The 16,670-nt window shown below is 32.4% G+C and overlaps 1 protein-coding gene across 5 annotated transcripts in view; it reads left to right on the plus strand.

Annotated features, from left to right (window-relative positions):
- FSTL5 (follistatin like 5) overlaps positions 1-16,670 on the plus strand; it is a 558,421-nt gene that overhangs the window by 333,831 nt on the left and 207,920 nt on the right. For all 5 annotated transcript variants that reach the window (XM_054690351.1, XM_054690350.1, XM_054690353.1 and 2 more), the window contains exon 6: positions 2,119-2,239. In XM_054690351.1, the coding sequence (XP_054546326.1) occupies positions 2,119-2,239 (121 nt within the window). The remainder of the gene's footprint in view (positions 1-2,118; positions 2,240-16,670) is intronic.

Here is a 16,670-nt window from a genome sequence, read left to right on the forward strand (position 1 = left end):
AAAGCTTCAGTACCAACAGTATCTATTTATATGGATCAATAATGCAGATACACTTTTTTGCAGTCTTCCCCCAAGCCTGAACATATTAGCTTAACCTTTTTGAATAAAATATGCAATAGAAAACTATTGTATTGTAGAGTTACATTGGGCAGTGTGTCTGCCATCAGTGCATATAATCACAGAGGTAGCTAGAGAAGGGTGTTTGGAAATTCTAGTGACCTGCATGTGAAGCTTAGTTTTTAGAGTGATCTCTACAGATTATCCACATTCAATCATAAACAGAACTTTTTACATAGAAGTGTTTTAAAGATTGTTAAAAATTGTTCTAAAGCATCTGAGAATTGTTAAAAATGAGCATTACCAATCTGCCACTGATATAACAAAGACAGTGTGAAATCTACTCTACCAAAAGAAACAATTCATTGTGAATGTGATACCAAGCCAAAGAACTTCTTTTCCATGTATATAGAAACCCATACCTTGACACCAAGATTTAAGAAAAGAGTTCATACAGTCTTCTGACAAGGAAACAAGGGGCGAAAGTCAAGTCTGTCTCCCCAACTGTAAAGGAAATGGGTTCATATTGTTGGGGGGAGTGTAATTGAAAATGAAACAGTAAAATTTTATTTGTTAAGGACTGGATTAAAGGCAAACATGTATGGACTTGACTGAAATTTACTGGTTAGTTATAAATTGGTCCAATATATGGAGAGTTTTCTTTTAAATGACCAAATTATCTTGGTAGACAGACTCATTACTTGTGTGCTTTGTTTGGTTCTTCTTCCTGTCTTCATTGTTCTGTGTCAAAAGGTCTCTTGGTTCCAGCTGACTTGGAGTTTAGTTTAAGGTCCATCGCTTGGTATATACTTGAGCTGTATGATTTGTAGACAAGCATCATTCTCTATTTCTTCTGCAAAAACTAGCTCACAGTTAGTTAATATGACTAATTGTTCCTGCTAACAGTGGAGCAAAGTTTTAAATGCATCCCATAACCTGAATAAGCTCGTGTGGAAATCTGCGTGAGTTATTTGAATAAAAAGCACCTCATATGAAGAATTATTATTTTTAGATTTGGACAATTACTTTGAGTGTATACAATATGTTCATTCTAGCACCTACATGTATGAATGTTATATGTGTGTTTCACAACAACCAAAAGAAAGAGGTTGCTGTCTTCAGTGTTTAATCGAGGAAAGGATTAGGGATTTGCCAGAAATTATAGAGCTATTTAGTTGTATTGGCACCTGAACCCAGAACTAGTGACTTCAGAGCTATTGTTTTCTAGTTATTTTTACAGTTTTCTGAAAGAAATTAAAGTTCACTGTCATGTTCAACTCAAGTAATGTAAACCACTGCCTCTGTATATGAGGCAACATGAAAGACCATTGTCACAGTTATGCAGCTACCCAGAATAAATAGGAATGTTTGAAAAATTTTGGGGAGCTCTTTTATATAACAGGCAATAGTCAAAAGCAGTAGAGTATGAAAAAGCTACAGCCTCAGTCCATCAGACAAAGCACAGAGTAGGAAAGAAGTTGGTGATATTTTTCACCCATGCTCGGATAGATTTTCATCATTAGTCGGTGCATTAATTCTATCTGGCTCCTGGAAACAGTCATTTGCTTAATAGTTCTTTTGTGACTGAGGGAGTTAATACACAATCCCAAATGAATTCACTTCCAGCTGGGGAGGAGTTTAGACCGAGATGGAAAAAAATCTAACTTCATTTTTCACAAATAATATGATGATGAAAGTTGGAACCAACTACTTCAGTATTTTTGTTGGAAAATTCATGTAGATATATTTCCTTGAGTCAGTGTAAATGGAGCTAAGAAAATTAATAAAATTCAAATTGTCCTTGTAATGCTCATATTTTCTGCATCCTACTGGGAGATTTTTATACTACACTAAACTTTTACCTAGGCATAATTCTAAATAAATATCTTAAAATTATAACTTTATTTTTGAAATAGTTCAAAATAATTGTCCAGTAACAAAAAATTGCATTTTTTGTAAGTTGTTGTTAGCCCACTGCCAATTAAGATTATCTATTTAAATGATTGTTGTGTTTAATTATGCTAGAGAAATATTAATACATACATGTAATTTTCTTGTTAGGTGATAAAACAGGAAGAACTTGGAAAGGATCTTTCTGATTGTACTCTGTATGATCTACTGAAATATGATGATTTTAACTCTGATAAGCACCTGGCTCTTGAGGAATTTTATAGAGCATTCCGTGAGTATTACATTTCTTCTCTAATTTCTTTTAGATCATTTTTCAGTTTCTTACACAGTGGTATGTTTGCTTGCTATCAGAGTACAAACTGTTTCTTAAGATAAGTGACATGATTGAGAAAATTGCAATGTTTGGCTATATTGAAACATATATAAAGGCAAGAGATTTAGCTGTTCTAAAATGAAGAGCTGGAAATATTTGATAATCCTGTCTATCGGTTCTCACTAAATCTAGTTTAAGACATTAGTTCCATAATGTGACTTGCAAGGTGATTTCAGAATAGAAAGAACATTTGACCAACATCACTAGATATCAAAAACAAACAAATCATTTGCAGGGTGAATATTTGTTTATTTTATTGTGAAATTCAAGTGGATTGATATAGTTACATATATCTTAATAATAAAAATTACAACAAACATGGAAAGTTATACTTACCTTAAACTTGGGAATATTTTATACTTACTTAAATTATTTAAAAACTTAAGATTAATCATTTATGCTTTATAAAGTTTATTGGCTAAATTACTTGCATGTTATTCAAAAACATAGAACTAAGAGACAAAAACCAGAAAAGATTTGGGAACTGTGTGCAAGAAGAGGGGAAAATTAAATTTACTCTTCATATTTGAAAATTACACAAGAATAGGAGAATCATATAATTTAATTCATCATCTGAAACCAATATATTTACTTATTGCTTTCTAAAAAGCAGCAGAGTGATGGGGACTGGAATTAAAAGGGCATTTGTGAATTATGCATCTACCATCTGTTGGATATCTGATATTGGGGGAAATTACTTCTACCTATATTAATAAGAATAGTGATTTTCTTATAAGCTGATAATTTTATATTGAAACATTGAACTCTTTTTTATGTAACATTTTTTACAAGCCAAAAAAAGTATGTGAAATATCTGTAGGTTACAAAGCTTTAAGGTAAGACACCAGGATACTCTTCAGATTTGATTAAATTGAATTTTCACTTTAAATTGCAACAGTGCAAAACAATACAGATCAATAGACATTTGATCTTTTAACAATGTTCAGCAAGATTAGACTACTTTTCAAATATAACAACAGGAAACATGAAAACAGCAAATGCATTGTAGTTTGTATGAAGAACTTGGCATACTAAAGTTAAGTACTAAGTGACTGAACTTATATCAGATTATGTCAAACTATAATTATAGCATCCTATGAATTTTCCACTCATCATCACTGTGTAGCAGACATCATTTTGTTTGTTCAGTCAGCAGGGAGAATCTATACTTTATCAGGCAGGAAATTATGATACATTATTAATAGTATATTACATCCTTGTATCTATAGTACTATGATGCAAGATAGAAGGGGATAGATGTGATAGCAATATTAAGTGAATCGAGAGTATCATCTCCAATTCTGGGAATCAGGTGATTTTATGATGATGATAGCAACTGAGTTAGTCTTCCAAATTAGTGGATTTCAGCTTTGGGAGATGAGAGATGGAAGATGGACAAAAATACCATAATTAAAAAATCAAGAGCATGAGAAACTAGGGTATTTAGAAAAACTAATACAACTGTGAGTCTGAAGTACTTTGAAAACATATCACTAATTGTTGCTTTTATACTAATTTATATCTGAAATAATCAATAAAATCTATCAACTACTGTCTCCCATTCCCTTGCTATGAGGATACATGGATTTGGCAAAATTAAATTAATTGAAACATGTAGTGACAGCAGGAAATAATCTTAATGATACACAATTTATCAAGTATCAATAAGATAAAGACATGGAAATGCTTGTGCATGATTTTTATCTAGAATATTGATTGTGGAATGCTGTAGCTAAAAACTAAGGAAAACAAATAGTGAATAATGTTATTTTTATGACAGTACTGCAAAAGACTGAATAATGATCCCTAGCAATATCAGTAAATAAGAATATCGCCTAGACTACCACTGTTTGTACATATCAAGGGGAATAATGATCACTGTCTATGATAAGATTTGATGTTAAGAAATACAAGGTAGAGCAGTATATATTTCTGCTAAATAAAATTTTGCAATTCATAAATCAAGCAATAAAAGTATTCAATAAAGAAATAGTAAAACATTTATAAAAGAGCTGTATTGTGCTAGAAACTATTGAACTAGTATGGAAAAAATACTTGATTTTGTTAATTGTTAGAAGGTAACGTTAGCAATTTCATATAAATAAGTTATAGTTCATGCAATTATTTTAATGAATACCACAATGATTCTGTCATTACATCAAAAGTATGTATTGTACAATGGGTCTACATTTTTAATATTTGAGTCATAAATATTTATTAGGTAATGAAAGCATTTGACAGTCATTTTATGAAATTTTTCTTTTTTGTATAATCACAAAATATACCTTAACAATATAAAATTATATTGACCTAACCATTTAAAGAACAATGTTTTTTAAGTAATACTGGAATTATAGATGTTATTTTTATAATCTGTATGGCCTCACCAACTGGTTTTCTACAAATAAATCAGGTATTAAATCATGGTTACACCCTCATTTAAAGAGAAGACCATGCTATCTAGTGACTGCCCCACCACCCCACCAGAGATAGTAAAACTAACTTGTGTGTATTGTCTTTACATTACCAAGAAGGGATTTATACTTGATGAGAATAGGAAACATATACTGTTATTTTTCCTCCCCATCTGCTATAATATTTCACAAATTCACTTTGGCTTTATTAAGTTTAATAACAGGCTTTGTATAATGATATGATTTTAGAAAATTACTCTATTATAAAATCCTTACACAGTATTATGAATAAAAATCATATAATAGTGAGAAAGGCAGTCTATTAAAAAGTCATGTATCAAGTGGCTACATGTTTATAGTGCTGTGATAGTTAAGTAACTTGAAAAGATAAATTTTCTTTCTGATAGGAATATGAAATCTCAGACAGACAGTGATAAAGATGACAGATATAATAAAGGTAAAATGTCATGATTTTCACATCAAGAATGTATTCCCCAAGATAAAAAAAAAAATAATAAGCAAACAGCCCAGAAAACAGACAATCTATAATTGGATATCCAGAAGAATAATAAACTAAGACTGGAAGAGTTAATAAACTTATCTTGATTCATTAATTATTTTCTAAGTAGATACAAGGATAAACAGATTTGCTGAGTTACAGAGTATTTTTCTTTTTTGCCATGCTATATAATGGAAATAAAGGGTAGTTTGCAAATTATAAATGGTTAATGAAAAAACAAACAACGGGGCCTCCCTGGTGGCATAAGGGTTTAAGCACCACACTATGAAGCAATCTGTAGCCTCTGCAGCATGAGTTCGATCCCTGGCCGGCCAGGGAGCAACTCACATGGCACAGCAGACCTCTCCTGACTCACCTGCTGCTCCCCTCAGCAGTGTACTTCAATCAATCTCCTGTTCTGTTCCCACTGTGTGTCTGGTGAATCCTCTCACCCCCCCATATCTCTGGCCTGTACTCCAGCTCTTGTATGCATAAATAAATAAATCTTTTAAAAAAAGAAAAAAAAAACACATCACTGACCAAAAATTACATTATTATTACAGTATTTATGAGCTTCACTATAAATATTTTTCCTTTGTGGATAAGATGAATTATTATATTTTAATATTTTTCAATAGGCATTGAAAGGTTCAGTATTCTTAAATTTTTGCAGCATTTTTGGTATTATCTTTAAAAGTCCACTAAGGTATTTACAATAAATTGTTACTAGGTTTTTAAAATAATTTTCAATTTTACTAAGATATTTAAAATAAATCCTAAGTGTGAGCATAGGGTATTCTAAATCATTCAACTTGCAATTGAAATCCTCTTAATGTGATCCAATAAATATTAAGAGGGTTCAGGGCCAAATTTTTGAAAAAAAACAAATTCAGAAAAAAATCACTAAATCTCTGGTCAGAAGGTAGATGCCTCATCTTAGCATTTTATTTTCTTGAATATTGTCAGTAAAAGTGTATATTTTTCAGTGAAAACATCTGTTACATAATTAAAAATGGGTTAGGCATGTAATTACAACTACAAAAATTTGTAATAACATATAAGATTCATTGTTTTAATTTCTTCCATGTCAGCATTGTGGTGTTTGGCTAAGTTTGATTTGCATGAAATACTTTATTTTTTCCTTTAAATCTATGGGTAAATGCAATGATTACCTCTTAGACAAGATGACCATGTACTGAGCTGAGGCATTTAATTTCAGAAGTGATTTTCAAATAAATTTTTGTATTTACTTAGTTTTGTAGTTAAACTCAATTAAGATGACAAAGTACTGTGTTGTGATTATTGATTTTAGGAACAAATTGCTTTCACTTACGAAGAGTGGTGTAATTCACAATCCAAAGAAAGAATATTAATTTTGAAAATGATTTCATTATAATTTATTTGCTCAGTTAAAACATAAATTACTTTGACTTTCTGTAGTAATCTTGAAATTATATGAAAACAGAAATGTGTGTAATTCTGAAACTCATCAGAGATGTAGCAGTAGAAACTGTAGTGCTGGCAGTTCAGCAGGTAAATATAAGAATATTTCCTTTTTAATGAGCAAAAAGCAGAGTACATAACCCTATATCAATGAAATATTTACATTGGGCCTCCCCTGGTGGCACAAGCCCTTGAGCTCCACGTAGTGAAGCTGTCCGCAGCCCCTACAGTGCCAGTTCAATCCTGGCCGGCCAGCGAGGGTCCCATATGGCACAGCAGACCTCTCCTGTCGTGCCCACTGCTCCCCTCAGCAGTGTCTTTTGTCAGTCTGCCTGTTCTGTTCCCCATTCTGTCTCTGGTGAATCCTTTCACCCTCCCATGAATCTGGCCTGTACCCCAGTTCTTGTATAAATAATTAAATAAATCTTTTTTTAAAAAAAAGAAAGAAATACTTAGATCTAATCCAAAACAACAAAACTCAATCATGGGTTTAGAAATGAATAGGGTGCTTGACTTTGGAAGAGCTGAAGGCAAAATGACTTCCATTGCTGCTGATAATGTTCTACATTTTGTTTGGAATGATTTAGGAAATACTGAGTTATACAGTTGACATAGCTACTACAAAATAGCCATCCACACAGAGCATTGTAGTATGTATATCCTCAGCACAAATAAGATGTTTATTTTACAAACTAGCTTGAATAAAATGTTTGTATCGTTACCTTTAACCAATGTCCCCCCAATGTTGTATTATCAGTGGATCATTTGAATCACAAAATCTTCTGTCCATAGTATGTTCTTCCAAAATATTTTATGCTTCTAAAAATAATCTTATTTTTTAAATTAATGACTAATTTTTCCCTCTGATTGAAAAGAAATATACCAACTTTGTCTTCCAGTACAAGGGACTGTTCATTCTGAAAATAAAAGTGTTATTAGTCTCAGTTATTTCAATCCAACAATTACCTGCAAAACACTTCCAGATAGCCTGTACAGTCTCATGTACCACAAGGATTAATGTTTTCTATTTAACTTTTGAAGTATTTAAATAGCTCCACACATTGTTACCTGTGTAAACCCTGGGGGAATTAATGTAGTACAATAAGTAGAGCTTAATAATGCTTTAATGCTTAGAATTCCTGAAGTATTCTGTAGTGCCTTAGGGTCATCACAATGAAAAGTCTTGCATGTACATATGTACATATTTATGTTTAGCAGAATTTGTGCAAAATAATTATGAACTTGCCTCATGGAAATGCAGAGCATTTCTTCTTGGCAATTCATATATTCCAAAAACAATAGAAAATTAGTTTTAAACAAAAAAATAATAATTAGCATAATACATCATTAATAAAGGTCCACCTTGCATTTCTACACAAGTAATTAATTTGATAATTATTAGCTATTTAAAGTATTTGAGGCCAATCATCTAGTAATGCTCCAGGTTTTGAGTGTTGAGTCTCTTAATCTATTTTGTTCAATAACAAGTTTCAATTTCTTAAGGAAGTTCTATTACAAAATTACTTAATTTGTATTAATATTTTAAGTCTGCAAGTGTTATTTAGTGAGTGAATTTTTGACATAACCTATAACCCTTACTAAGTTTGTAATGATAATTTTCTATAACATGAATATTTATCTTTAATTTCCAACAAATATTTATTATAATCTTAGGCAACAGTTTAAAAATAGATGGATGCTAAAAAGATGTTTGAATGAAAATGGAAATGAGTTATCTATGCTAAGTGCTGTTTAGCCGCCTGACTCAGAATTTTGTGAGGAAAAGAATAGTGTATATTGTATGCAAGGTACTCACTGAAAAATGTGTTCATACTGATGGTAATTGTTCCTATAAAGAGGAAGGCAATTACAATAAACTTGTTACTAATCAGTCAAATAAAGAGATGTCTGTTGACAGTGACCAGATAGGTCTAAAAAAAAAGCAGCTCTGATGTTTAGAGCATTACAGGAGTTACATATTACAAATCACCTTAGATGTAACACTCTTATAGTGAGTAAGAAGGCATCAAGTTATTACTATCTTTCTTCTGACCATGACTGTATTGATTATTAAAAATAACACTGCTTCAATAAATAAATAAGTAAATTAGGCATCTTTATATATGGTAAATTGTACTTGTCTATTCCAAAATGATGAGCATTTTCTTTTCTTTTTTATTTATTATGCATACAACAGCTGGGGTGTGGGCCAGAGGTGCAGGGCAGGGCGGTGAGAGGATTCACCAGAGACAGGATGCAGAGCAGAATAGGTGGATTGACTGATATACACTGCTGAGGGGAGCAGCGGGTGAGACAGGAGAGGTCTGCTGTGCCATGTGGGTAGCTCCCTGGCTGGGGATCGAACTCATGCTGCAGTAGCTACTGATAGCTTCATAGTGCTGAGACAATCCCTTGTGCCAGCAGGGAGGTCCATGATGAGCATTTTCATCTAACAATAGAGATTAGAAAGACAAGGTAGGATGAAAGGATAAGAGAAAGACAGGAAGATAAAGAGAAGAAGATAGAAGAAATACAAGAAGAAAAAATACAATATATTTTATTAATTGTTTTGAGTTTTAAATTTATCATAAACTATTTTTTAAAGATTTATTTATTTATGCATACAAGCACTGGGATATAGGGCAGAGGTGTGGGGGGTGAGAAGATTCACCAGAAACAGAGGGTGAGCAGAACAGGCACATCTAGTGGTATACACTGCAGAGGGCAGCAGCAGGCAAGACAGGAGGGGTCTGTCTCACCATGTGGATTGCTCCCTGGCTGGGGATTGAAGTCATACTGCAGTGGCTGCCAATAGCTTCATAGTGCTGAGACTTAACCTCTTGTTCCAACAGGGAGGCCCCTGAATTTATCATAAACTTTATAAAGCTGTGCAACGATCCAATTGCACATTGGCATATTTAAATTAATGTTTTCAAGTTACAAACATTAACTTTATACACAACTAATATTTGTTATATTACTATGTAACATTATCAAAGATAATACAAATATAAATGAGAATAGTTTCTCAACTCTGGGAAATTAACAATAAAAAACAATTACAAATAATATGACATGGCATAAGATATTTACTTGTATAAAATGCCATGGGGTAATGAAATGGGGATCACATTAAGGAATGGAGCTAAACAGAAATAGCTTGTTAATTAAGTACACTCTGGAATAGAGGTTCTTGAGGATAAAATCATTTCAGATCCTTTTCTGCAAAGGAGAACATAGCAGCAAAGATCCAGGTGTGGGACATTATAAGCAGTTTGAGAGTTCCTGAAGATGGAAATGCAAAGAGAAAATTAGTGAAGGAAGAAGCTGAAGAGGGAGGTAGGGATAAATCTTGAAGTTCCATGAATATAATATGGACAAACTGAGAGAATCTACATAATGATCAGCAAGACACTGGCAGCAATATGGAATTCTCAGATCTAAATTTGGAAAGATCATTTATGAAGTTAAGTCTAAGGTTCAGTTAAGAAACCAGATTGGAGTAGAAAAAATACATTGCTGCAATCAGTGGTATATTGAAGTCAATGATTAAATTTTTAGAAATTTTGTTATCAAGTTGATGGCAAAGTAGAAACTAGAAATTGGCCCATTTTGAGAACCTTTACTCCATAGGTACTGGCAAATGGCCTAACTCCCATGCCACTCTACCCAGCATAGAAAGCTATATTTTTAGCATTTAATAGGATAGAACATTGCTGAGAACAGTCTGTAATCCTCTAGTTAATATATTTTGAGGTACTGAAAAGGTAACTCAAGATGGTGTGAGGGCCTCCCTGGTAGTACAACACTATGAAACAATCTGCAGCCACCGCAACATGAGTTCAATCTCTGGCCAGGGAGCAGCCCACATGGCACAGCAGACTCTCCTGTCTCACCCGCTGCTCCCCTCAGCAGTATATTTCAGTCAGTCTGCCTGTTCTGTTCCCCACTCTGTCTCTGGTGATACCTCTCACCCTCCCGCATCTCTGGCCTGTACCCTAGCTCTTGTATGCATAAAAATAAATAAATCTTATATATATATATATAAAAGATGGTGTGGATTTTTTTGGATAAAAGAACTGGGGTGTAGACTAGAGTATGGAGGAAGGGTGAGAAGCTTCACCAGACACAGAGTGGGGAGCAGAACAGGTGGATTTACTGAAGTACGGAGGGGAGCAGTGGGCGAGACAGGAGAGGTATGCTGCATCATGTGGGTTAGTTCCCTGGCCAGTATCGCACTCAAGCCATAGTGGTGATAGCACTGAAACTTAACCCCTAGGTCACCAGGGAGGCCCCAGGTGGTGTGAATATTTTATAGAAAATACCATTGGCTGACAATTTCTAAAAAATATTCTTAGAATTTATACATTTTACAATACAAAGTTAGTATTAACAATAATCTTATGAAGCTTTCTGTGATTTACAAAGACATCTAAATAAACAAAATGATGACACTCCATGCTTTGTTAAACTTCAACTTAAAAAAAATCTCATCTCTAGAAATATACTTTTTTTTTAATAAGGCACACTTTTTTTTTTTTTAAGATTTATTTATTTATTTATACAAGCACTGGGTACAGTCAGAAGCGCGGGAGGGTGAGAGAATTCACCAGAGCCAGAGCAGGGAGCAGAGCAGGCAGAAGGACCGAAGTACACTGCTGAGGGGAGCAGCGGGCGGCAGGAGAGGTCTGCGCACCATGTGGGACCCTCCTCCAGAGGCCGGGGAGCTGCCGGGAATCGAACCAGCGCTGCAGAGGCTGCGGGCAGCTTTGCAACCCAGCGCTCAACCGCTGCACCACCAGGGAGGCCATCCCTAGAAATATTAATGTAATATTTTATAATGGAAAAAATATATATGGAACAATGGATTTTGTATAATGAGTAAGTTCTGAATAATGTGTTACAAGATTTTAGAGCTACTCAAGCAAGAATTTTTTTTTTCTTACTGATGAAAAATATCAAACTAAGTTAGTTGAACAAACTAAAGATATGAGCCATTGATTGTATTTAATAGCATGTTTCCATTGACACAATTCATTTTATTAGAATTAATTTTTATAAGACGTGTATATTAACATTCTGAAAACTGCATTGGCAACAGCTCAACATTTGTTTTAATGATTACATCTTTGCTAGACTGTATTAAGTGGTAACACCTTTTTTTTTTTTTTTTTTTTTTTTGAGATCATGAGTTTATCTTCCTAGTATAGTGAATGAGACTTTTTACTTATGGGTTGACACATTTCATATATAAAGGATATTATTTTTATGAAGTCTCATTAAAAAGTGCAGATTATTTCCTTGCCCTTTGTAGACATTTCACAACTCAGCTAAAATTGTATAATTAAATATTTTAACACCTTTTAACTCTGTTTAAAAAACAGATGAGAGCACCATATACATTATTATCTATAAATATTTACTTGTTATCACCCCATATTGTAATTATTTTATTTTAGCACTGTATTTGAAAAACATTATATTAGCACTGCATTTCTCACCATTAAAACTTATAAAGTAGTATGTTTTCATATATAATTATACATATACAAAATGTGGTGTCAGTAAATATTTTATGCAATTTTCTTACATTATTTCAGACTTGAATTTTCAAGTTATTACTTGCTGTAATATTATGGTATTTTAGACATTATGGTAATGTATGGAAATAGAACAATTTATCAATATTAACTGAAATTATTCTTCGAAACCATCACTATTTGGTCACCAGTTTTGCTTTTCTAGAAAATATTTTTTTTTCTCCAGAAGCTACTACTGACTCTTAACTATTCACTGTGAATCAATTTCATGTATTTTAGTTGACTGACATGCATTAGTCCACTGCTAAATCTCCCCATTGAATGAATAGAGTAAGATCATACATTATAGACAAATCCTCCCTTTATCTACATCCAAACTCCTCTTCATGGTCTCTCCTTACCAAAGAACATTTCTTTCTTTAATTCCTTTAAATGATGTCTCTTTGATCTCTCACATTATGATGGCTACCTTATCTCAATAATATTAAGGACTTTCAAGTCTCTTCCCACCACGTCAGTATACTTTCTTTCAAATGTCAACCTAATTTGTGTTCTTTTCTCATCAGACGTTTACGGTTGCTTGTATTCACTGTCCTGTTTCTCACAAACTAAAAAGAATCTGCAGGCTGAAAGAAAACATCTCTCCAAAATGAAAACATAGCCTTCTGAATGAGAAAAGACAATGGCAAATCATATATCGGATAATGTGTTAACATTTAATATTTGAAATAATACACTTTAATGGCAGTAAACAAACAACCTGATTAAAAAAGTGGACAGACCATCAAAATAGACTTTTTACAAAAAAGACAGACAGATGACCAACAGACACTGAAATGATCTCCTCCTTTGAGGTTGTAGTGAACACTATTTTTGCACAGACCTAGGATGTCATTCCCTGACTCTGTCTCCCTGTCCCAATATTTGTCATTAGTTGTGTTTGGCCCCAAAAATACTCCTGTCCCTGTCCTTCTCTGTATATAATTGTTCCCCTATTAAGTCTGCTTTGTAAAAATATTTTATTCAGTATAGAGGAATTTTCATAGCAAAATCAGTAATGAACATTTTAGGGATAAAGTGATGTACATAATTTAATTAGCTTGCTAGGTTTCTGTAATTAAATATAACAAACTTGGTATTTAAAACAACAGTTTTTGGGATTTTTTTTGCAGTTAGAGAAGTTGAAAATCCAAAATATAAGTTTCAGTAAAATTGCATCCTTCTGAACATAGATGATGGATCTATTTTGGGTCTGTTGATAGCCATCTTTCTGTTTCCATCGTTTTCTTACTATGCACATGACTCTATGTCCAAATTTCCTCTTTTCACAAGTCATATGGATTATGGCTTACCTTATATTAACAACTTATTGTATCTGCAATAACCCTGTTTTCAAATAAGGTCACGTTCTCCGATACTAGGTTTAGAGTTTCAACATATGGATTTGGGGGAATAAAATCAATTCATACATTAAATAGTCAGGGTAAACACATTTTAAAAATTGACACACATAAATTATACATTCCTAAATAAGATAAAACTTGGTTGTTGGAATTTTCCTGTACAAATATTGTCATATGAAATTTGGACAAGAATGCTTTTCTCTATTAATCTTAGAAGTAATAGAGTCCTTGTAAAAGAACTTGATTACAACTTATGTAATTAAGGAAATTGTGCTAGTTATTTAACCAAAATATGCAAATAAGGGAAATAGCAAAAAAAAAAAAGAGAAGTGTTTGAAGTATCATCAAAAGCTATGCAGATAATCAAGGACATCTTGTAGTTTAATATTTTGCTTAGCTGAACAGTCTTGATTTAGCATGTAATTTTCATAGTATGTAATGCAATGTTATTTTAATTTCATCAACACCAATTAATTGGGTTACTTTGGGCTAGTTGTTCCTTTATTATATCTTTATACATTTTTTGATATGTTTTGGCAAAATACAAGCTACCTTTTGATCACTGTTTATTATACTAATTATCCTTATCTCGGAATCAATTTTAATGCCAGTTTTTCTAATTTTCATTTTATTCTTAGTCACAAAATCCCTTTCTTCAATAGCTTATTTCATGTGATCTCTGTTAGAGTAAATGAACATTCTCTCTCCATGTTCATTCTTGACCTTTCTTATTTTGTCATTAAAAAAAATAACTATTAAGTATATTATGAGCTATTATTTAATAATTATCATGCCAAATCACAAGTGTTATAAAGCTTATTGGTTTCTAAAAGCCACCAACATGAGTTGATGCTTTGTTAGGATTATGTGGAGGTTAATGGCCACTTCTGAAACAAGAGCTTTGTTTAATGGGCCATCTCCTTCTTGTCTCAGATAAAATTCACAATCAGTAGCAAATTAAATGTTATCCAGAAAATATAGTTTGTAATTCATACCTATTCACTTTAACAAGAGAAAATAGGTAACATCATTATTATCAGATAAACAATAACATTCTTCTCTAAAATTAATGAACAATAATTTATTTAAAAATATTTTATTTTTGCATAGAACTGTGGTGCAGGTCAGAGGTGGGGTTGCAGTTGGTGAGATTGGGGAATAGAACAGGCAGATCTACTGAAATACACTGCTACGGGGAGCAGCAGGCACGACAGGAGAGGTCTGCTGTGCCATGTGGATTAGCTCCCTGGCTGGGATTGAACTCAGGTCATAGTGGTGGCAGTGCTGAGACTTAACCCCTATACTGCCAGGGAGATCCCTGAACAATGATTTGAAAAATAGTAAACTGGGAGGGGAGGGATTGGGGTCAGAATGGGGGGGCTGCAATTGTATGGGGAACATAAAAATAAAATTTATTATTTAAAAAAAAAATAAAACCTAACCTGACCTTTCTGAATGAAAAAAAAAAAAAAAAAAGAAAAATAGTAAACTGAAGTTTTCTCTTTTTTTATTCACGGTCTAAATCTGATTATACGAGCATGTGATAAAAGGACAGCAAAACATTCTAAAAAGCATGAGTCTTAAATTTTTGATTCATATAATTAGTACTAGTGGTAATATTTTATTCATCATATTAGGCCATTTTTTATTTAAAATTATAAATCATGTGATATAAGAGTTAATTTAGAAAAATATGAAAATTTCACCTTTTTCTATTATTTTCCTTAAAAAACAACCTATGTATAGAGGGCACAGTAGATATTATCAAGCATAAACAATTAAAAGCAATAATGTTTCTCAATTTGTAAATAAATATGTAGACTTTGTTTCATTATTTTTAGTATGTATTTATTAAAAAAGGCTTGATGAAAAAAATGTGCTACTAGATAAAGTTCATAAAATTTTTAGTAAGTGCAAACTAATTTGTACTAGTAAGAAGAGATACAATGTGTACCTGGAGATGATGTGAGGTTTGGGTAGGAATTTAGGAGTCATACACAAAAAAATCATTGGCGGATGGACATATTTTTCATTTGAATGTTGTGGCATTCTCATGAATGCCTATCCATATTAAAATTATCAAGAAATTTATGAGAATTTCAAATGTTTTCATATTGAGCAACATTTATTCATCAATTTATCAAATTTAATACAGTATTAAATGCATTAAATTATACATTTAAATATAGTCTACATCAATTTTATCTCAAGATATAAAATTAATATATTGATTAAAATTAATAGTAAAAAACAAAATATCTCTTTTGATAATGTCTGATAACTGTAAGTAAAGCATATATGTATATATGCACTGCCCTGGTGGGGAATGTTAAGAATAGAAGGTGCTAAACAGGTGTGGGGGCAGAAATATATGGGAAACCTCTGCATCTTCCTTTTAATTTTCTGTGACCCTAAACTTGCTCTTTAAACGACTTCTGTGAATAATAAATGATGTTAAAATTAATATATATATACACTTTATTTGCATACCAGAAACATGATCTTTTGTCTGTTTGTAGATAATTACTTTCTCCCAAATTTTTAGTTTCTTCTGTTTTTCAGTGAGAATATTCATGTTTTCTTTAAGAATTTTCATTATCTAGCAATTCAGTATTTAACTCAAAATATGAAACCATTCAAAATATCTGTGATTTCTGCATTCAAAATCAAGCAAGGAAATGTAAATTAGGATTGAATCAAAATTTATGGACAGTAGGCCCAGTATTCTGGCTAATGAGGCGATGCATCATTTCAAAGAAAGGGTTAGATTTGTGAGAATCTGGCTGAAAGGGGAAGAGAAAGGTCAGTAATTGAAGATGGATTTGACAGCAGCAAACTTTCTGTACTAGCTGTATATTTGAAAATTATAGGCCATTTATTCAGGATACCATTTTAGCAAAATCTTGATTTGTGCAGTATATTTTTTATGAAAAGCTATTTTAAATGATTTTAAATAAATAAATTTATTGTATATCAATACAATAAACAAAATACAAATAAAATGGAAAATACCTTCTATAAGAAATTGCT

The sequence above is a fragment of the Talpa occidentalis genome, unplaced genomic scaffold (genome assembly GCF_014898055.3).
Source record: "Talpa occidentalis isolate TD23 unplaced genomic scaffold, MPIMG_talOcc4v2.1 talOcc4.8, whole genome shotgun sequence".
In the NCBI taxonomy this organism is placed as follows: domain Eukaryota; kingdom Metazoa; phylum Chordata; class Mammalia; order Eulipotyphla; family Talpidae; genus Talpa; species Talpa occidentalis.